At 33.6% G+C, this 21844-nt stretch overlaps 2 protein-coding genes across 13 annotated transcripts in view; one reads left to right on the top strand and one right to left on the bottom strand.

Annotated features, from left to right (window-relative positions):
• ALG6 (ALG6 alpha-1,3-glucosyltransferase) overlaps window positions 1–18063 on the top strand; it is a 41564-nt gene extending 23501 nt beyond the window's left edge. For all 6 annotated transcript variants that reach the window (XM_039888151.1, XM_039888155.1, XM_039888156.1 and 3 more), the window contains 7 exons: window positions 169–304; window positions 2419–2504; window positions 3929–4013; window positions 7016–7086; window positions 10697–10765; window positions 10895–11093; window positions 16913–18063. In XM_039888151.1, the coding sequence (XP_039744085.1) occupies window positions 169–304; window positions 2419–2504; window positions 3929–4013; window positions 7016–7086; window positions 10697–10765; window positions 10895–11093; window positions 16913–17110 (844 nt within the window). In that variant the 3' untranslated portion in view covers window positions 17111–18063. The remainder of the gene's footprint in view (window positions 1–168; window positions 305–2418; window positions 2505–3928; window positions 4014–7015; window positions 7087–10696; window positions 10766–10894; window positions 11094–16912) is intronic.
• Window positions 16941–21844, bottom strand: part of ITGB3BP (integrin subunit beta 3 binding protein) — a 53091-nt gene continuing 48187 nt past the window's right edge. For 2 of the 7 annotated variants that reach the window (XM_039888163.1, XM_039888158.1), the window contains one exon: window positions 18067–18365. In XM_039888163.1, the coding sequence (XP_039744097.1) occupies window positions 18334–18365 (32 nt within the window). In that variant the 3' untranslated portion in view covers window positions 18067–18333. Of the gene's footprint in view, window positions 17076–18066; window positions 20917–21844 lie in introns of those variants that run through there. The other 5 variants (XM_039888162.1, XM_039888161.1, XM_039888160.1 and 2 more) reach the window with 5 other exon arrangements.

Consider the following 21844-nt stretch of genomic DNA (forward strand, 5'->3'; position numbering starts at 1 on the left):
TTGTGAATTTTTTAACTCTGATTTGAATAGACTCCCATCTTAAATCTATATTGGTGGCATAGATTTATCATTATTTTACATTTGCATTAATTATATTTAATGAGACTCAGATTGATTTCTCAGAATTATTAACCTCTCCCTGTCTTACTGGTTACATTTTTGTTCTAGGTTAGTGTTGTTAATTAAGCTGGCTTGTACTGTCGTGGCTTCCTTCATTTTCTGCTGGCTGCCATTCTTTACAGAAAGTGAACAAACCCTGCAAGTTCTAAGAAGACTCTTCCCAGTTGATCGTGGATTATTTGAGGCATGTTTAAAAACTCTTACTCCTTTCTGTTATAATACCTTTCCTGTGACCTCTGGTGATTTCCTGTAGAAGACTCACAAAGAATAGAAACTTCAGTTGCTCTCCTCTTGCAGTCATTCCTTGCCAATTATTTAATCCAGTATATAATCTCTTGCTCAGCTGGCATTTTCTACTACATTACATGCATAGATAATATTTATTTCATCATGAGATCTATAATTCAGTTATACATTTTTCTAAAGAAATAGGGTCCATAATGAAGGCATGAGAAGTTGCAGCCACAAAGTTAACAGCTCTGTAATTTTTTCGATTTAAATTCTCTTTTTAGTCTTATGAAATTATTTATTAAACTAATAATCATGTTTGCGAGAAAGATCTCATAATTCCTTATGAGATATATAACCTTCATCCATAGTAATTTTTAATGAGAATCTTTCATTTCATTTAATGAGAGCTTAATCACTCTTGTTAAACTTTTATTATAATTTAGTGATTTAGATTTAGTAATTAAATTAAACAAACCATTTTTCTGAAACAAAAAGGCCATTTAATAAAGTTAGACAAGGACAACATATTTATAGATAATTTGCTTTTGAATAAACATTTTTTTAAAAAAAAGAATTATAAAAGCATATCTATCTTTCTAATTTTTGAATATATAAATTGCTAAAGAATATTTTTCAATGGATCTATAAGGAGATAGAACCAGCATTTTGAAAGAGACTAAGAGAATTTGGTGTTGTGAAGGAACAGGCATGTGACTTGTATGTCGATGGAGATGCTGCTGATACCGATAATCATAAATAATCACTATTACCTCACATGTGATTTTATTTGATCCTTATAATACCTCTGAGGTAGCTATTGTACTCATTTTAGAGATCAGAAAACTGAGGTCATATAGCTAGTTTGTGGCAGAGCTGTGATTTGAACTTTGAACATTGTGCTTCTAACTTCTTTATATTTCCTCTGACTTTAATTCCCGTTTGCCCTGAGAATACTTGTGGGTGGCACTTGAGGCTGTAGCGTTTACCCTGAGATAACTCACAGATTACAGTTCTAACCTTACTCTCAAAGTTTGCCATGAAATATCTCACTTTAATTATTATTTTCTAATTGCTATAGTATATCGATGGTCTTTGGAAAGAAATGACATCATTCTGTTGATAGCATTCTGTTTTTAGTAGTGGTATTTCCGTTTACAAAATAAAGTAATTCTCAATCACTGAAAATGTCAAATCCTAGAAAATGTAGCATTCCTACGTGTGATGTTAAATGAACACTGGCAGCGAGTTGCACTTTTTTTTTTCTAAATGGGAAAAGGGATAACACTTATCTAAAGAAAAGTTTAATTCTCTATGTAAGCTGCTTGGTTATTTGCCTTATCTTCCATTTCAGAAATGGAATTTATCATGAAAATAATAAAAAATTATCAAACATGTTTAATGGTATTGCTGGTCACCTCCATTCACTTGTCCTCAAAATCCGAAGAGCATTTTCTTTGATCTGACAGAGAGAAGTAGGATGGCACAGCTGTCAGTGATAGTTACTTTCTTGATGTTATACCTTCACAGCCGTGTGTTAAGCAGCTATGCGGAGGATGGTTTCACAAGCAGAGTGCTGTACTTAGAAATTTAATTTTGAAAGTGATCCTAGCATAACTGCTAATGTCTTTAAACTCCTTGATTGATTAGCAATTAATTCTTGTCATTGGTGGTAGCTAGAAGGTTACTCTCGATCATTTCAGGTGTGTGATATGTGTTCAACAAATTAGGAAAATAGAAGACTTCTAGAAAAATTTCCAAAGATGAATAACCTCATTATTTAAGGATAGTGTGCTGTTCTTTGAAAAATATTAAATATCTTTTGGGAATGTCTAGATTATGACTGGCTACTGATTTAGATCAACTCCCATTACAAAAAAAAGCAAACAAAAATGCTTGTGCGTATGTTTGTATATGCATTATTTGGAGAGTTTGATCAACTTAGTTATAAAATTGTGAACAAAAACTTCACGTTTCAAAAGTTTATTTAGAGATTATGGGCTGGACTTTGTAGAGTTTAATATTTCTTTGAATTATATCAGAATATAAAACTAATAAATCTCTTTTAAGGATAAAGTAGCCAATATTTGGTGCAGCCTCAGTGTCTTTCTGAAGATAAAGGATATTTTGCCACGTCACATCCAGATAATAATCAGGTAAGAGACACAAAAGTTTGCATATAGTGTTTTATAATCTCTTTTCTCTGAAAGTATTACAGTAATATCTCATTTACCTGGCACCATTAGGAAATGAGGGATTCTTCATTAATGAGTTTTCCACATAATGTAAAAATACCCCTACATTTTATAAAACTCTTTTATTTGAAATATTTTCTGTGAAAATCTTCCTGCATCGTTACCTAATTCTCTCCTCCTTAAGCAGAGAATATGCTAAATATGATTTAACATTATTTTGAAGAGTTGTGAGTTTTAGTGGTGTATCAGTCAGGGTTCAACTAGAGAAGAAGAAGGAATAGGAGATTAGTGTGTGTGTGTAGAAATTTGTTATGTGGAATTGGCATACACAGTTGTGGGGACTGGCTAAGCAAACTGGAAGTCCACAAGGCAGGCATTCAGGAAGGAATATTTAGGAGGAATGAAGAGAGATTCAGACCCAGCTGCTGTTAAGAATATCTGAGCTTAGGGATGGCCTAAGCCTTCTTTGAAAGGCTTCTAACTCATTAAGTCAGGCCCACCCAAGTCTGTGTTCCTTTAGGTTAATTTAAGACCAACTATTGAATAGGGACTTTTGTTAGATCTGCATAATCTCTTTCCAGCAGCACCAAGATTCGTGTTTGAATAACTGGGAGGTGTGCGTGCATGCTACAAAATGGGTGCTGCCTCCCCCTGCCCTCCAGTTCTTTCACGAAAAATATCCCCCGTGGCCCACTGTGACAAGGAACTGTAGTTCAACCTAGCCAAGTTGACACACCACGAGTGGGAAAGTCAGTTATCGTATTGCATTTATAATACTTGTTTTCAGGGCTTTCAAAGGCCGTTTGCGGTGGTACTAAAGGGCTCCAAATGGTTCTGCTTGTTATTTTTCCTTCCTGCCCATCAGCCATCACCAGGAAAAGCTCTAGCAGCTTCCTGCTTCATTTCTAACTTGCTTTTTAATTTACCATGGGCTCGAAAATCAGATAATCAACTTTTGCAAAATGAGGGCCAGAGAGGTTCTTTTATGAGTACATTTTATGAGTGTTTGTGTTACAAATATAGCAATGTCTCTTTATACCTGGTGGTTTTCTTATTTTGAGTGTTTGATAATTAACTTTTAGCTATCTATTTTTATATCTTTTCTGTCAGTGACATCCTTATTTACTAAATAGTAGAATAACAAGCAATATTTAGTACTATGTTTTGTTTTGTATTATATAATCATTAAAGAGTATACATATTTCAATGCATAGATTTTATTTAAATGTTAGTTGGTCTTAAATTTAAAAAATAAAAATAAACTTTAATTTGAAATCAGCTTAAGTTGTTAAGTAATGTGATCCTTATAGTTTAAAAAATGTCTTTAATTTAGGTATATACCTTTGCAAAGAAAACAAATATTTTATCTTTATTCATTTTTTTAGCTTTTGTTTTACATTTTTGAGCCTGCTTCCTACATGTATAAAATTAATACTTCAGCCTTCTCCCAAAGCATTCAGATTTACTCTGGTAAGTCTCTCATTACTTTAGATACTTAATTCTTGGTGCAGCTAATCTTTTAAAAATAGAGATAATTATTTTCTTGTTCTGAACAGGATTTATTGGATTCAGAAATAAGACATTCATTAATTTGGTGAACATTTATTAAGTGTCTGACTTACTTAGGTGATGTGTTGGGCACTAGGCTGAGCAATCGGAATCTTTCAGTTTATTTCAACAACTGTTTAGTTCTGCTTTGTATTAGTCAATGAGGGAATACAAAGAAGAAAACAGTGGTAATAGACCCATGCTTAAATAATTATGTAGTAAAGCAGATGGTATTAAGTTCTATCAGGTACAAATTAGGTGCTGTGATAGTGTGGGAAAAGGAAATATTACTTGGGGGTCAGATGTTAGACAGCTTCTTAGAGCAAGTGGGACTGGAGTCATATTTTGAAAGCTGAGCAAGATTTGGAATAGGTTAGATAGCAGAAGAGAATTCAAGCAGGAAGAGCCTGAAGGGCTTGAAGGTACAGAAGTAGGAAAGGATAGGGAATGCTCTGGGAATAGCTACTAATCAGTGAAATCTGTGTGACTTCGTGTGTATGTGTGTGTGTGTTTTGAGGAGATACAGTGAGAGATGAGTTAAAAAGGATCAAATTGTATAAGAGCTTGAGTGTCAGGTTGAACAAGGTGGAATTTGATTTGTGTGCAAGAGGAGCCAAAGACTTTTGAGAAGGAGAAGGGACAGATCTCTGTTTTAGGAAGATGACTGGTATCAGTTTGAAGATGGATTGGTTCTATTTCCTACTATTTAAGGTTTCACTGAGTGGGTTTATAAATTCCTCCTGGTGGTATTTCAGTGGTACTTAAAATTTTGTTCTTGTGTGTCTTCACCTATAAAATGACATTTAAAAGATATTTTTTAATATGTCAAGAAAATTTAGTTTACAAAAATAGTAAGTCAGTGGACTTTATAAGGGGACATTTTAGAAATTAGGGTTTCAATACTTATTTACATTGCATTCTAAAAACAGCCTAGAGCATAGCATAATAATAAAATATTCAAAAGTGTATATCATTACCACAGTGCAAAAAAGATAGTTTAATGTGCTTGTTTTCTTTTTATTGATGATTTCTGTTGTTTCATTCTGTGAATGAACTCTGAGCATACTAAGTCATCTATGGTTAATATTCCATAGGACTTTTAGAACGGGAGGAATATGATTAGTAATGCTCTGATGTCTTCAGTAGGTCTAACTTGAAATATTTGCAAACTTATGTAAGATTATGTTATTTTTCTAGGAAGTGGCATGTTAAATAAAGGTATATTTAAAAGGTAATGGAATGGAATTTCAGAGTTTGAGTAACTGTAGCAGTGCTAGAGATGATTACTTTTAGGATTATAAGCCAGAAAACATTTTATTTCTCTGAATTTCCTAATTTTATTCTGTTTGCTATGTTTTAATATAAGCCACTGTGTTTAAAAACTAAAAAAGACTTAATGACTTTTCTTATTTTTTTGTTGTTGATATTTTCAATTCTTATTGAACACTTCTGAGAGCTTTAAAAACATTTCCCATTATAATTATTTTAAAGTGTTTTCCTTTCAATGAAGATTGAATTATTCTCAATTCAATTCTCAATATAAGTCTATAATTGAGGTAGTTGATAGTATGAATACTAATTTAGCTATTGCAGCAAAATAATTTATATTTATTCAAGTAATATTTATTGAGTACTCTCTAATGTGCCAGGTCCTTTTCTAGGTACTGGCATGTAAGTGAATGACAGTTAACTTCCTTGCTTTCTTAACTGGGGCCTTTCATGCTAGTGGCAGAAACACAATAAACAAAATAAATCAGTTAACAAAATATCTGGGAGTAGAGGGCTATGAAGAAAATAGTGTTACATGAAAAGACTGCTGATGGGGTTTGGTTGGGGAGCACTACTTTAGATTGAATAAGGGCAGGCCTTTCTAGGGAAGTAACATTTGAGCCTAGAACTGAACGGCCTATGAGAAAGAGCCAATCACAAGATCTGGGCTCTGACTTGATAAAAGCAAAGCTTTCCTTAAGGCAGGAACACATTTGACATGTCTGAGGCATAAAGGGACAAGTATAAAGTGGCTAGTGTAAAGTGAGTGAGAGACACAGTAATAGACTGGAAGAAGCAGGCAGGACCCAGATAACGTAAGAGTTTGGATTTTATTCTAAGTGATAGGAAGCTATTGGAGGAATTTAAACAGGGAAATTTACACAATCTGATATGGTAGCTGAGTGGAGAATGGACTGTAAGATGTTAAGAGTGTTACCAGTTAAGCGGTTACTGCAGTAGTCCAAGAGGAAGATAGGGGTGGCTTAGACCACCCTTCTACCACCATCAGCAGAGGAGAATGGAGAGAAGCGGGTGCATATTGTATTTAGGAGGTGGTGTAGATAGGATTTGCTGATGGATTGAATGTATAGCATGTATAAGGTACTGATCCAGGATTTTGCTTGAACTAGATTGGATATGTATAGATAGAGCTCTCATATACAGAATATAAACTTCTGAAAATAAATTTAAGTAACTTTTATTTAAAACCCCAAATAGCACATTACTTTATAAAATATTTAATATATTTTATTGAAGTGCACATTTTAAAAACACCGAAATATTTGTTTTGCCAATTTTAGATTTTGACCTTGTCCTTCATGCTTTTTAATTTAAATTGTCAGAGATTCCAAGTAAGGAGGAAGGTACGATTGTCGTGTCTGAAGTATTTTTCAGTTTTGTTTCTTAATAACAGTCTCAATGAACTTGTTTTTAGATGGTTAAGTACAGTTTTATAATCAGTTTTTTCAAAAAATATTTGATTATTATATTTGAATAAAATATGCATATTAGTGTTGTATATACATTTTCCTTCTGGATAGAAGCCACATTAAACTTTAAAGTGTTACTGAAGTAATTTTTATTCAAATTCATAATTAAATTGCTATTAAATTTTATATGTTCTCTCTCATTCTCCTCCCCACTTTTCCTTAAAGGTTACCTGTGCACTATCATTCTTTTTATTTTCTTTCCACGTACATGAAAAGTCCATTCTCTTGGTATCATTGTAAGTAAAAATGTTTCAAATGTTTTATTTATTTATTTATTATTATGTAATTATAATATGTAAATAAATTTATTACTTACCTATAATCACCTAAGTTCAATATAAAACTACACAAATGTTAAATATAGTTGCATAATATTATTTCATAAAATCATGTTTTTGAATGATCTTTTATAATTTTATTTCTTTATACTTTAAACTGAAAAATTTCATAGACTTATTATTGATATACTTCTTATTTCTTCCTGTTTCTTCATATATATTTTCTATATGCTAATACAAAATATATCTTTCAAAGAGGCTTTCCTCAGATTGGAGCCTGTTTGTCATCTTTGCCTTTTTCATTTTTTTCATTTCCACATCTATTCAGTTGCCTCTTTCTCTCCATTCACCTCTCTATGGGCTTTCATGTTTTGCCTCTTTTTCTTTTGTCAGAACTTTTGGTTAGACTCTCTTGGCAGTCTCTAACCAGACTACTTTGTTTTAGGACCATTAAATTTTTTTCCTGGTCTTCATAGAAATTGGCTGACGGTTCAGGGTATATTATCTTAATATTAAAATAGCGTTTACCCAGAGTTATTGGAATACTCAATCCTGCCCTAGATCAGTCCCAACCCACAACCACTCCACCTCTCACCCTGTTCACTAGGTTCCTGTGGAAGATAGATATGTACAGAATGACGAATGACAAATGAAAGAAGTATTGCTTTTATTAGGTAGAACTTTGGACTGAAACCTCAGTGCATAGCTTTAGTAAGCTTGGCTGGCCTACGTAGAAGGCTTATTTGCTCTGTACAAAATAGGATCACATCATTGCAGCCTGGGAGGACAGCTTGATGTCATCTCCCAAAAAGTCTAAACCTGAGTTACCACTACGTGAGGCTAGGCTGACCCTACACAAATCCCTAGTGCCAGGGGATAGAACTATAGTGGAGAGGTACTGCTTTCAAATATGTATATTTTTCCTAGAATTTCTACCTCATTGAAAGGCACCCTATTCGGTGACCTGTTATCTGACTATTCAGATTAGCCTTTGGGCCCTGAATTTCTGGGGATCATACTCTGAAACTATATCTAGAATATTTATAACAGTGTATGACTTTAATATAATTTTGGTCAACTATTTTAAAGTTAGCATTAAAAGTTGCTCTTGACCTGGTCCCAGCTAATCTATCATTAAACAAATATTTCATTAAATAAATATTTATTGAGTGCCTACCATTTGCTAGGTACTGTTATATGCACTTGGGATATATCTGTGAACAAAACAGTCAAGATCCCTACTTTCTTAGCTTTCATTCTTAAGGAGAGATACTAATTATTAAGTAAAAACAAGAAATTAGTGCATTAGAAGGTAATAAAGGCCATGAGGGAGAAATAAAACAGGGAAAGGGAAGATAGGAGTACCGGAGGTGGGAGTATAGGAGCAAGTGCAGGTTGTAATTTTAAATGTGGATGTCAAGGTAAGCCTCATTGAGGAAGTATTTGAGTGGACTGGAGGAGGTGAGGGAGTTAACTGTGAGGATATTGGAGAGAATAACATTCTTGATAGAGGGAACAGCCAGTGCCAAGGCCCAAGATGGAATTATGCCTCGTGTAGTGAACAACAGAATAGTCAATGTGGCCAGAATGGAGTGGTCAGAGTAGGAAGTAATAGAAGGTGAAATTGAAGTGGTAACAGGGGTGCGAATTGCAAATTATCTAGGACTTTATGGGCTATATTAGGAACTTTAGCTTTTATTCTGAAGGAAATGGGGAACCACAGAAGGGTTTTGAGGAATCTGACTCACAGAAACTCATGGAAACTGAACTCAGAAACAGAGAGTAGATCTGTAGTTGCCAGGGATTGGTGGGGAACGTGGGTGAAGGTGGTCAAAGGGTACAGACTTCTATAAATAAGTTCTGGGGATCTAATGTACAGCATAGTGGCTATAATTAACAACAGTTAACAGGTATTATATACTTGAAAGTTGCTAAAAGGGTAGATCTTAAAAGCTCTCACCACACACAAAAGGTAACTGAGTTGACAGATGTGTTAATTAACCTTACTGTGGTAATACCTACATGAAATCATCACATCGTACACTTTAAACTTACACAACATTATATCTCAATTATATCTCAATAAAGCTGGGGGAAGAAAGGACACAAGGTGACCAGTTGTATCAGATGCTGCTAATAGGTCAAGATGAGGCCTGAGAATAGACTGTTTGTCTTAGCAAAATGGAAGTCACTGAGAATAGACTGTTTGCCTTAGCACAATGGAAGTGACTTTGACAAGGTTAGTGTTGGTGAAGTGATGCAGGGAAAAGCCTGATTTGGGTGGGTTTAAGAAATGATGAGTGGAAAAGAAGACAAGTATAGATAATTTTTTTAAAAAAAGAAATGACTTATATATTTATTTTTAAAATTGTGGTAAAATATACCATTAGTACATTTACAGTGTGCAACCATCAACACTGTCTACTTCCAAAACATTCATCATCCCGAAAGGAAAACCCATGCCTATTTTTCAAAATAATTTTTAAAATTTTTCAGTTACAGTTGACATACAATATTATATTAGTTTCAGGTATACAATATGGTGATTAGACATTTATATATCTTACAAAGTGGTCACTCCAATAAATCTAGTACTCATCTGACATCCTACATAGTTATTACAATATTATTGACTAACCCCATGCCTATTAAGCAGTCACTCTCCATTCTCCCCTTCCCCAATACTTGTAAGAGTTTTTTCAACTACTTACTAATACAAGGTATTATTATTTCCATTTACATACAAGAAAAAAGGTTAAATTAATCATCTGTTCAAGGTCATACAGTAAGTTAGTGGCAGAGATGGAACTAGGCCTCAGGTCTTCTAGGTAGTCCTCTTTTTGAGCATTGCCGCAGTTGAATCCAGATGGCAATGGGACTAGGGGTTGGTGGTAAGGTCACGGTTTGCACCTATGACCCTAAACAGCTCTTTCAAAAAGCCAGTGGTTCCATTTATTGGCATTACGCTTCCTGTTCCTATACTGTTGTTCTTTTCATGTAGCCTCTTCCTGTCGTCTTTTTCCTCTTTTCTTTTATTCTATCATCATAAACTTGTTTTCCTTTATAATTCTTTGCCTCTGCTGTCCTTTCTTCGGTGGCAGATGATGACCCTGTTATACCTTTAGTTTTTAACTTAGCTGAGTGATATATAATATGCAGGATCATAAAAAAGTTTGAAAACCACTGTACCAGGAATTCATTTCATATTTAATAAGTAGGGTGAAATACATGAAAAAGCTCTTTCTCTGAATGTTGAGATCTGTTTATCTGATCCTTTAAGCTACTGTGTATATGACAGAGATTAAATATTTCATTAATGGAATACTGAAAGAAGCATGTTTCCAGTTATTATAAGTTGACACCTTTTCTGTTTATACTCATTTAGTTTGAACTGATAGTTATAAAAAAGTGACTCAATAATCCATATAGAGACCTTGCTGGCTATTTTTAGTATTTGTTTTTAGCTACCTCGAAAATCAGACAGATAAATGTGCTTATATAATATGTTACAGGTAAGAACTGAAATTATATTCTGTAATATTAAAACACTTTTTCTTTATCATTTTAGTCCTGTCTGCTTAGTTTTAAGTGAAATTCCTTTTATGTCTACTTGGTTTTTACTTGTGTCAACATTTAGGTGAGTAAAACCAATTTCTATATGATATTTAAGTATAGTTCTTATAAACTCATTTAAAACTTTTTTACAAAGTGATTATGGTTTGAATTGACACTTTTCTTTTGATTTTTTTCCTACTTACCCTTACAGTATGCTACCTCTTCTATTGAAGGATGAACTCCTAATGCCCTCAGTCGTGACAATGATGGCATTTTTTATAGCTTGTGCAACTTCCTTTTCAATATTTGAGAAGACTTCTGAAGAAGAACTGCAGTTGAAATCCTTTTCCATTTCTGTTAGGAGATATCTTCCATATTTTACTTTTCTTCCCAGAATTATACAACATTTGGTAAGCTGTTCAGTTTTTAAGGAATGGTAGTTAGCATGGAACTAGTAAAAAATTAATGTAATATCTTTTTTCTTTTATAACCCTTTTAAGATATAATTCATATAAATTCATACATAAATTCTACCCATTTAAAGTATGTAATTCATTGGTTTTAAGTATATTTACAGAGTTGTACAACCATCACCTAATCTTAGATAATTTTCATCACGCCAAAAAGAAACCCTGTATTCATTAGTAGTCATTCCCCGTTCTACCCTTAGCCTTAACCCCTAGCCTTAGACCGCCACTAATCTACCTTCTCTCTCTATAGATTTGCTTATTTGGACATTTCATATAAATGAATGTATTAGTCCGCTAGGGCTTCCATAGACAATACCAAAGACCGGGTGGCTTAAGTAACAGAAATTTACTTTCTCACAGTTTTGGAGACTAGATGTCCAAGATCAAGGTGTAACCAGCTTTGGCTTCTGGTGAGGCCTCTTTTTCTGGCTTGTAGATGACCTTGATGTGTCCTCATATGGTCTCTTCTATGTGTGGGGGCGGGGGGCAGAAAGAGTTCTTTGGTGTCTCTTCCTCTTATAAGGACATTAGTTTGATCAGATTAGGGCCCTACCTTTAATTTAACCTCCCTAAAGTTTCTATCTCCACATTGGAGCACATTGGAGATTAGAGCATCAACATGTGAATTTTGTGGGGATACAGTTCAGTCCAAAACATGGACTCATATGAAGTGTGGCCTTTTGTGACTGGCTTCTTTCACTTAGCATGTTTTAGAGGTTCATCTGTGTTTTAGCATGTATCAATACTTCATTCCTTTTTATTGCCAAATTATATTCCATTATATGAATATACCACGTTTTGTTTATCCATTCATCAGTTGATGGACACTAGGTTACTTCCACTCTTTGGCTGTTATGAATATGCTGCTGTGAAGATTTGTGTACAAGTTCATCAGTGCATATATGTTTTTATTTCCCTTAAGTATATAGTTAGGAGTGGTAATTCTATGTTTAACATTTTGAGAAACTGTGCAACTGTTTTCCAAAGTGCTGCATGTTCTATGTTCCCACCAGCAACATATGAGGGTTCCAATTTTTCCACATCCTTCACAGCACTTGTCTATTTTCTCATGGCCATCCTCGTGGGTGTGAAATGGTATTTCGGTGTGGCTTTGATTTGCATTTCCATAGTTGCTAATGATACTGAGCATCTTTTTATATGCTTTTTGACCATTTGCATATCTTTGCAGAAATTCCTATTCAAATCCTTTGCCCATTTTAAATTGGGTTGTCTTTTTATTTTTGAGTTTAAGAATTCTTTATGCATTCTCAATATGGGGTCTTTTACTAGATATGTAACATGCAAATATAGTCTGTGGGTAGTCTTTGACTTCTTGATGGTATTGTTTGCAGCACAAAAGTTTTGATTTTTATGAAGTCTAATATATCTTTTCTTTTGTGGTTTGTGCTTTGGTGTCATATCTAAGAAACATTAGTAACCAAAGGTCATGAAGATTTACTCATATATTTTTTTAATTAAGAGGTTTATAGTTTTAGTTCTTAGGTTATTGATTCGAGTTAATCTTTGTGTATGGGGTGTTGTTAGAGTCCCAACTTTATTTAGTTGTTCTAGCACCAATGAATTATGTTGGCACCCTTGTTGAAAATCAGCTGATCCTATATGTAAGGATTTATTTATGGACTCTCAGTTCTATTCTATTGACTTATATGTCTACACTCATGCCAGTACCAGTCTTGATTACTATAGCTTTGTAGTTTTGAAATTGAAAATGAGTCCTCCAACTTTGTTCTTTTTCAGGACTGTTTTAGCTATTCTATGTCCCTATGTTTCCACATTATTTTTAGGATAAGCTTGTTAATTTTTTCAAAAACCTAGCTGATATTTTGACAGGGATAGCTTTGAATCTGTTTATCAATTTGTGAAGTATTACCATAATAAGATTTTGTCATCCAAACCTACAAAGATAGGATGTATTTCCATTTATTTAGTTTCCTTCAACAGTATTCTGTAGTTTTGAGTGTACCTGTCTTGCACTTTTGTTAAATTTATTTCTAAGTATTCTTTATGATGCTCTTGTAAATGGAATTTTAATTTCATTTTCATAATGTTCATTGCTACTGTATACACTTGACTTTTTTACATGAAACATTCTGTGCTATAAGTTTTTTGTGGATTCCTTATGATTTTCTATTACAAGATTATGTTATCTGCAAATCATAGTTTTACTTCTTTCTTCCCAATCTGGATGCCTTTTTTTTCCCTTGGCCACCCTGGCTAGACTCTAGTACAATGTTGAATATAAGTGGCAAGAGTGGACATCTTTTCTTCTTCCTGATTTTAGGGGGAAAGCATCCAGTCTTTCACTATTAACTATGATGTTAGCTGTGGGTTTTTTATAAATGGTCTTTATTATTTGGTTAGAGAATTGTATTCCTAGCTTGGGTGTTTTTATTAGGGAAAGGTGTTCGATGTTGTCAACGCTTTTGATGTATCTAATGGATAAAGACAAACTTTAGGAAGGTTAATGCGTTTTTTTCCCCTTTATTCTATTATGTTATATTACACTGATTGCTTTTTGTATGTTGAATGAACTTCACATTCGTGGGATAAGTCTCACTTGATCATTATGTATAATCCTTTTTTTTATAAGCCACTGGTTTGGTTTTGCCAGTATTTTGTAAAAGACTATGTATCTATATTTATAAGGGATATCGGTCTGTAGTTCTCTTGTGATGTGTTTGTTTGGTTTTGGTATCTGGGTTAATACTTGCCTCATTGAATGAGTTGGGAAGTGTTCCATTTCTACTTTTTGGAAGAGTTTGTTAAGGATTAGTATTAATTCTTTTATTAACATTTGGTATAATTCACCAGTGAAGCCATCCATGCCTGGGCCTTTCTTTGTGGGACTTTCAGAATGATTATTTCTTTTTGTTAAAGGTCTTCAGTTTCTGTATATCTTGAGACAGTTTCAGTGGTGTGTCTAAGAATCTGTACATTTCATCTATGTTCTCTAATTTGGCTTACAGTTGTTCATAGTAATCTTTTATCCTTTTTTATTTTCATGTATGGTAGAATGATATCCTTTTTTCATTTCTGGTTTTAGGAATTTGTACCTTCTCTTTTTCCTTGGTCAGTCTAGCTAAAGTTTGTTGGCTTCACTGATCTTTTTACAGAACCAGCTTCTGGTCATTGATTTTCTCTGTTGTTTTTCTATTGTCTATTTCATTGATTTTCATTATAATTTTATTATACCCTTTCTCATACTTGCTTTGGGTTTGGTTTACTCTTCTTTATCTAGTTTCTTAAAGGTCAAGTGATTGATTTGAGGCCTTTTCCCTCATTTTTATATAGGCATTTAAACCTATAAATTCCCATTTGTCATTCCATAAATTTTGATATATATATGTATATATATATATATATATGTATATATATATGTGTATATATATATGTGTATATATATATGTGTGTGTATATATATATATATATATATACACACACACACACACACACACACACACACACACGCATGTTTTATTTAGTTAAAAATATAGCCCTTTTCCACTTGATTTCTTTATGAATTATTTAGAAATTTGTTGTTTTCAAATATTTGGGATTTTCTAGATTCCTGTTTTTCTATTTTAATTTTGATGTGTTTGGAGAACATACTTTGTATTTCAGTATTTTCAAATGTATTGACTTTGTTGTGTTAATTTCTCCATTTTCAAAGGATATTTTTTGCTAGAAATGGAATTATTGCCTTTTTCTTATAGCATTTGAATGACATTCATCTCAGTGCCTTGTGGCTTCCACGTTTTCTTATAAGTCAGCTGTTAAAATCTTATTAAAGATAGTTTGTAAGTGTATTTATTTTTAGATTCTTATTAGATATCCAAGTGGCAATATTAAGGAGCATTTGGATATATGAATCTGCAGTTTAGGGGAGTGGTCTAGGCTGGAGACAGTAATCTGAGTTTTTGGCATACAGATGATAATTAAAGTCATATCACTAATGAGCTCACCAAAGCTGCGCATAGATTAAGAAAATTAAGTACTGAGCCCTGGGATACTACAATGTATAGATGGGGGAGTGGCATGAAAAGGAACCAGCAAAATTGTCTGAGAAGGATAAACTAGTGAGGTGGGAAGAAAGCATGACCATGGTGTCATGGAAGCCCGTGAAAGAAGTGTTTCAAGGATATGGGAGTGTTGTGTCATTTCAAGTGCTGCTGACAGATCAAATAGGCAATAAGAATTGAACGCTGGATTTAGTACAGTGGAGGTTATTATGGATCTTTGACCAGGGCAATTGCATTGGAGTGACTACTGAAAGCCTAATTGGTGTGGGTTCACTAGTGAGTGGGAGAACTGGATGTGGCAAGTTATAGGCAACTCTTTTGGGAAACTTTGCTATAAATATGAGCAGATAATGGAGGTAATAGCTGGAGTTTGTTAAAATGGGAGATTTTAGCATGTCTTTTAACACTGATTCAAGATCATAGTATCATGACATTTCAACCAGTCCCGTATTTCTTAAGTTTAATTTGAGGATTTCACTTCAGAAATTTTCTCTCTACTAAGGTTGACTCAGGGATTTTCCCCTTGGAGGATAACTGCAGCCTATTTATACCTGTCTGTGAGCCTTTTTGGCTCCCACCCTTCCCACTCTTCCATCTGAAATGATCACTGCATTACTCCCTATTTCGGTCTCATGACTCCTGTCATAGCCCTTAAAGCATCTTTCAGGGTTTTATTGACGTCCCACCTCCTTCATGACAGTCACTGAGTACTGTTTCTTACTGCTTGCTTTCTATATTCACTTAAGAAGCTTCTGTGTATTATGTGCTACCCTAGGGCTAAAATGAATAAGATCTGGCTGGTCCTTGTCTTAAAGGAGCTCACAGTCTAGAGCTAAACTGTCCAATACAGTAGCCACTAGACACACATGGTAATTTAGACTTAGTAAAATTAAATACAACAAATAATTTATTTCCTCATTTGCAGCAGGACATTTCAGATTCTCAGCAGCCACATGTGGTTAGCACCTGCTCATTTGGAGTACACAGATATAGAACATTTCCATCAATACAGAAAGTTCTACTGTACAGTACACTGGTCTAGAGAAGAAAACTGCTACACAATTACAATCAATGCAGTAATTATTTTTACTATTCAATTTGGCATTTAATAAAAAGTGACCATGTGATTTTATTTAACTAGTTCATGCATTCCCCTAACTAAAATGAAAACTCTGAGGCCAGAGTACATTTTCTTTCATAAGCCCCACCTTTACTTTACTGCTTTACTGCAGCACTAGCTCACTGAAAGTATACAATGAACATGAAATATAATTTTCCATTTGCCATGGATAACTTTCCCATAGAGGACTCAGGGCCCTGGAGTATGCTGTGAATTTAAGCCTAACAATATTATCTGTTCCAGATAACTTTTCTTCAGTGCCTGGGTGGTATGAAGTATAAGATGGGACTTTTCAGGCTTCACTATGCATGGGAATCACTTGGAGAACTTTAAAAAATATTGAGGCCTACCCTAGAAATTCTGATTCAATTGCTTTTGGGTGTGGCATGGGCATTGAGATATGATTCTAACTTGCAGCCTAGGTTGAGATCTAACTTGTAGGTGATTCTAACTTGCAGCCTAGATTGAAATCTACCAGAAGAGATTGCACCCCCAACCTTCAACTTCAGTTCTGCTCATTTACAGCTATAAATGTGTGTTACCAGCACCTTTAAATTTCTTTTATGTTACTTAATAATACTTCTTTTTCTTCCTTACAGTTTCTTATCTCGATAATCATTATGGTCCTTCTGACACTGATGACTGTCACACTGGATCCTCCTCAGAAATTACCAGACTTATTTTCTGTATTGGTGTGTTTTGTATCCTGCTTGAAGTTCTTGTTCTTCTTGATATATTTTAACATTATAATCATGTGGGATTCTAAAAACAGAAGAAATCAGAAGAAAATCAACTAGCTCCATGTGAAATGTGAAATTGTTAACAAGTGCTAAAAGGTTTTGTGATTTTTTTTTTTGCTATGTATAAATAAAATTACCATTTTGAGGATTATGAAATTATAGGAAATAGTAAAAAGTCATTGTTCTGTATACAAATGTATAGGGGTACCAAAGTCCAATGGAGGCTTTTATTTTTCTAACCATTAAGTAGCCAAGACATACTAGTTTTATTAATATTCAGTTATTCAAGCAGGAAAATAAGATATTTTTAATCCAAGCATTTCCTTAGGAAATGTACTCTATAATTTACTATCTTGGAAAAAATCTGCAAATACAGTGAGCTTGATGGGAGAATTTAGCCCCTTCTTTTGAAAGGAAATTACTAATTTTGGTATTTAACTGTAATGTTCCTTACATTTTAGAATATAATAATGTGTGCTTCTTTATAAATTGTATCTCAGGGATTAAATTTGTGATAATCTTTTAAATGACTATGAGAGGGCAGATTAAACTGTTTGAAGTTTGAACATGCCTTACTACATGTGCAAACTTTAATTTTTTTAACAAGGCAGAGATTAACCTCTGTTATTTCTAAGAATGCTGATTTAATTGAATGTAATTAATGAATTTTCCTGAATTTAAATCTAAGTGGTTTGAGAGGTCTTTTTATTACTCATGATCACTAGATTCTAAACTTCCAGGATCATTTTAAGTTAAATGGCTTTATGCAGGATTTCATCCTTCTGTGCTTTTTGTTACGACATGGTTCAAGGTTACCACTGTGATAAGCATTGATTCATATCATGCTTCATGTTAACCTGACCCTGTTAATACTATATCACTATTTATTAGCAGAAGCCCATCTTTACTATAGTATTCAATTGGTAAAAATAATGTATTATATCCATGTTGTACTTTCTCATGTAAAGGTGTTGAGTCTCTGTGACAAAAATAAAATCATTGTCCCATCAGTCTATATTTTAATGAATGTATTTATTTCATAAGATAGCCATTAAAGCATAACTGGTAGTATATTTTAAAACAATGCAAGCCAAACACATTACACACAAAGAAAATGTGGTTCTAGGCATAGACAACCAAAAGCTGATAAAAGAAGGTATGATAAAGGAAGTGGGTTTAGACAAAGTGAAAATCAAGAAGTATTTCTTTCTCAAAGTAAATGTGCATAAAGACTCAAAGGGCAGGCCAGCAGAGAAAAGCAGCCTTGAATCACTGCCGAATCAGCAAGAACATCGCTGTCCATGGTCACCATCTGTAATCAAGTGTGCCCAAATGTCAGCATCTTGGCTGGCGAGCGTAGTCTTATTTTTTTAGTTTTTATTTTTTTGTAATAGCATACTTGTGTCTAACACGGATGTTGATTTAAATCAGGGATGAGGAAGTTCTAACTTCTGAATAACTGGAATAGGAAATGTTACTTTTTAAAAACAAAAGTATATTTAGTAAATATTTAGTGTATTGCTCCCCATTCAGCCCACATATAACATTAGTAAAATAGAATGCACCCATATTCACGGTATCTTATAGGTAAATTCTGTAAATAAAATATTTTCTAGATGATTTAACTTAATCTTACCAAGTTAGTTACATTATAGTTTTATGGAGACTTGTAACAATTATAGGTCAAGTATCTCATATCTATTAGAAACCAGTTTAAGGAGAGTCCACTTCGAACTTTGAAGGATTAAGTTCCAAAATACCAAAAATGTCCAGTGATAAATTAAGATCACAGAAACAAGCAATTCCAAAGCACTTCTCTCAGCTACACCCAGGATTATAGGAATGTTTTAACATAAAGATATTTAGGTTATGCAAAAATATTAACAATTTCTCACTTCACTAATACACCTGTCAAAAATGAACCCTTCTAAATTATTTTCAAGTTCATTTTAGAGGGAAGGGCCATTTCTGAGAAATGCAGTTGCCAATAGGTTTGCTTCTTAAAATGAAGAGAATAGGGTGTATGTTCATGTATCAAATATGAAGCACACAGAAGTCATTTTCCTTTGAGGCCTTAGGGAAGGGAGAAAAATCCCCGATGTAGCATTCTGTCCAAAAGATAAACAACAACTACGTGAGTGAAACATTTACAAAAGTCAAGGTAGCCGAAGGAGCCTCTCTGTTCAATAGAGAGTAAGAGATGGATAGGATACAACTAAATAATGGCTGGAGAAACAACAGTTTCAAGTCTCAATTGGTCTCTTCTGTTATGTTCATTGGAAAATCAGGGCCAAGTATATTGCTCCCCATTCAGCCCCCACATAAACATTAGTTTTGTGTGTGGATCTTTCTGCTTTGTCCTTCATGTGGCCTCCAAGGGTGATAAAGCGAGAGTCATATGATCCGCAATGAAGAGAACTGAGAAATGATTCTTAGCAGGCCCAGCTGTTCTGAAAGGCAAAAGCTTAGTATATCTAGAGGTCAAATATACAGTAACTGATTTAATAGCATTAAGCATATACCTGCATAACTTGGATTACATATGAAAACCAATCTTCTACTTGACCCTTTATTTCCTTACGAATATAGGTTTCTTTATTAGTTCTGGCTTACGTTCTAAGGTTTTCATTGCTACAACACAAAAGAATTATCCTTTTGGGTACGTTTTAGGTAATGTCCTATTATAAGGGCTGTATCACAAAGAGCTCCTAATATTTAGCAGACAGATTATCTTAAAATATTTAATACCAATAAAATCATTAGTGAAGACCAGTTTAATAGTTAATTGGGCTATTGTTTAATATCTATCATTTAATAGTTAAAAAAATAATTTTAAGAGGTAAATCTAGACTTTCTAAATGGAAAATTAGTTACTTTCAACCTTATTTTGTTAAATTTTATTTTAGGTTTTTATAAAGTATTTTTGTTTTCATGATACACTGAATTAAATGCAATGGTGATATCTTGTACAAATTTTGTTAAGACTTAGGACAAGTACCAAGGAATAGCATTTTTCCCTTGTAGAAATGGTCAAAGTATAGAAGTTTATAAAAATCATGTTATCAAGTTATAACACATTCTGTGATCCCTTCTTCCCCTTTATATTCTGTGACGGCACAAACATGATATAAAACACTACCATAGAAAAACAAATTAATGCTTTAAAATAATTTGGGGAGGATCACAAATTGCCCCCATAAAAAGTTTTTTTTCTATAAATTCAGTAGAGTCTGTAGTTCAGTTTAAAAACAACTTCATATTTAAATGTCTACTAAAAAATACATTCCAATATTTTATAAAAGGTGTGAAAATTTTAAAACTTTGAGAATATTTTTTTTCTCTACAAGAATAGTAATAACTAGAATAGAAAAAAGTATCACTGAGATAGTAGCTACAAAAACTTCTAAATTTTAAAAGTTTTAAAAAGGATCTAATTAATATACATCTGGGCCTTTAAATGGGAAAACTGATACCTAATTCCACTCACCATTAAATTTAATCTTTTAAAATCTATAGCTCTACCAAAGTGCCATTTTCATAAATGCTTTCTTAAGTCTATCCACAGAGCTAAAACTATACAGAAGCATATGTGATATAGAATATAAGTCAAGATCCTTGTCTACATGTTGGCTCACTCATTAAAGGGTCAAGAAGAAATGTATTATTTACATTGAGATTATCTACTGGTGTGTGTAGAAAGTTTAAATTAGCTGCAAGAAATTTTATCTACACATGCACCTGCCTAGTGCTATGATCTGGTATTTACTGGGCAGATTAATTACAAACATTTTTTCTGTCCCTTTAAATATGACCAGGCAGATGCAAAAGTTGGTGTTCATAGTGAGTGCATTTCTTCTAAATGCCTGCAGGATATAAAAGATGATTATAAAAGATTATTATTAAATCAAGAATTAGTTTCCAAATTAATATGCATCTCATATATGATGAAAGAAGATTTAAAACACCCATTTATCATGTAATTTCATACCTAGTTTAGATACTGTTAATCTCTCATTTGCTTAATTTTTATTCTTCTAAACAAGATTCACCTTCACAAATAATTATCAACATGACTACACTGATACTCTTCACTTTATGTGAATATAGATTTTGATGTACTTCTGAGAGTTCTAAAACTCCAATATGACCTGTTGAAAACACCAAAATCTACATGCCTTTTGTCTATAAGCCTTAAGGGCCTTTCAGCAGGTGTTTCCTCCAACAGCTGCCCCCCAAAAAAAGACAGTATTTACTGACATTCCTATTCACAGTGTGTCCCTCTGGGGACTCCTAGTGGTGGTAGAAGTTCTTTTTGGCTTTAAGACCCTTGCATGGAAAGGAAGACTTTGAAGAAAGCAGCCATTGGCAATTGATGGCATATATTCCCACAGGGCATGTGGACCATTCATTCCTGAAATACCCCTTCCTTGATTACATGGGCAGCTATGAAGAAGTAACGCACGGTGGGCTGCTATTGAGAGTCTCGATATTCCTCTTGGCCTATAAGAAGATAGGCTGCCAACTTGACAACCAACTTTTGCCAACTCACCCTTGAGTTTGGTCTGAATTCCTAAAGATTTTAAGCACTCTCATGTTCACTTAAATATCATTATAGGTTATTGATACATAGTTATCAGAACTAATGATAATACTATAGAGGAAAGGAAGACTATCATTTAGTAAATAGTTACTATGAGAGAGGTACTAATTAATTATTTTGTATAATCTCACTGTCTCATTTATAATTAAGGTTTAAAGGAACCAAATATCTTGTTTAAGGCCACATAACTA

The sequence above is a fragment of the Pteropus medius genome, unplaced genomic scaffold (assembly GCF_902729225.1).
Source record: "Pteropus medius unplaced genomic scaffold, Ma_sr-lr_union100, whole genome shotgun sequence".
NCBI lineage: Eukaryota > Metazoa > Chordata > Mammalia > Chiroptera > Pteropodidae > Pteropus > Pteropus medius.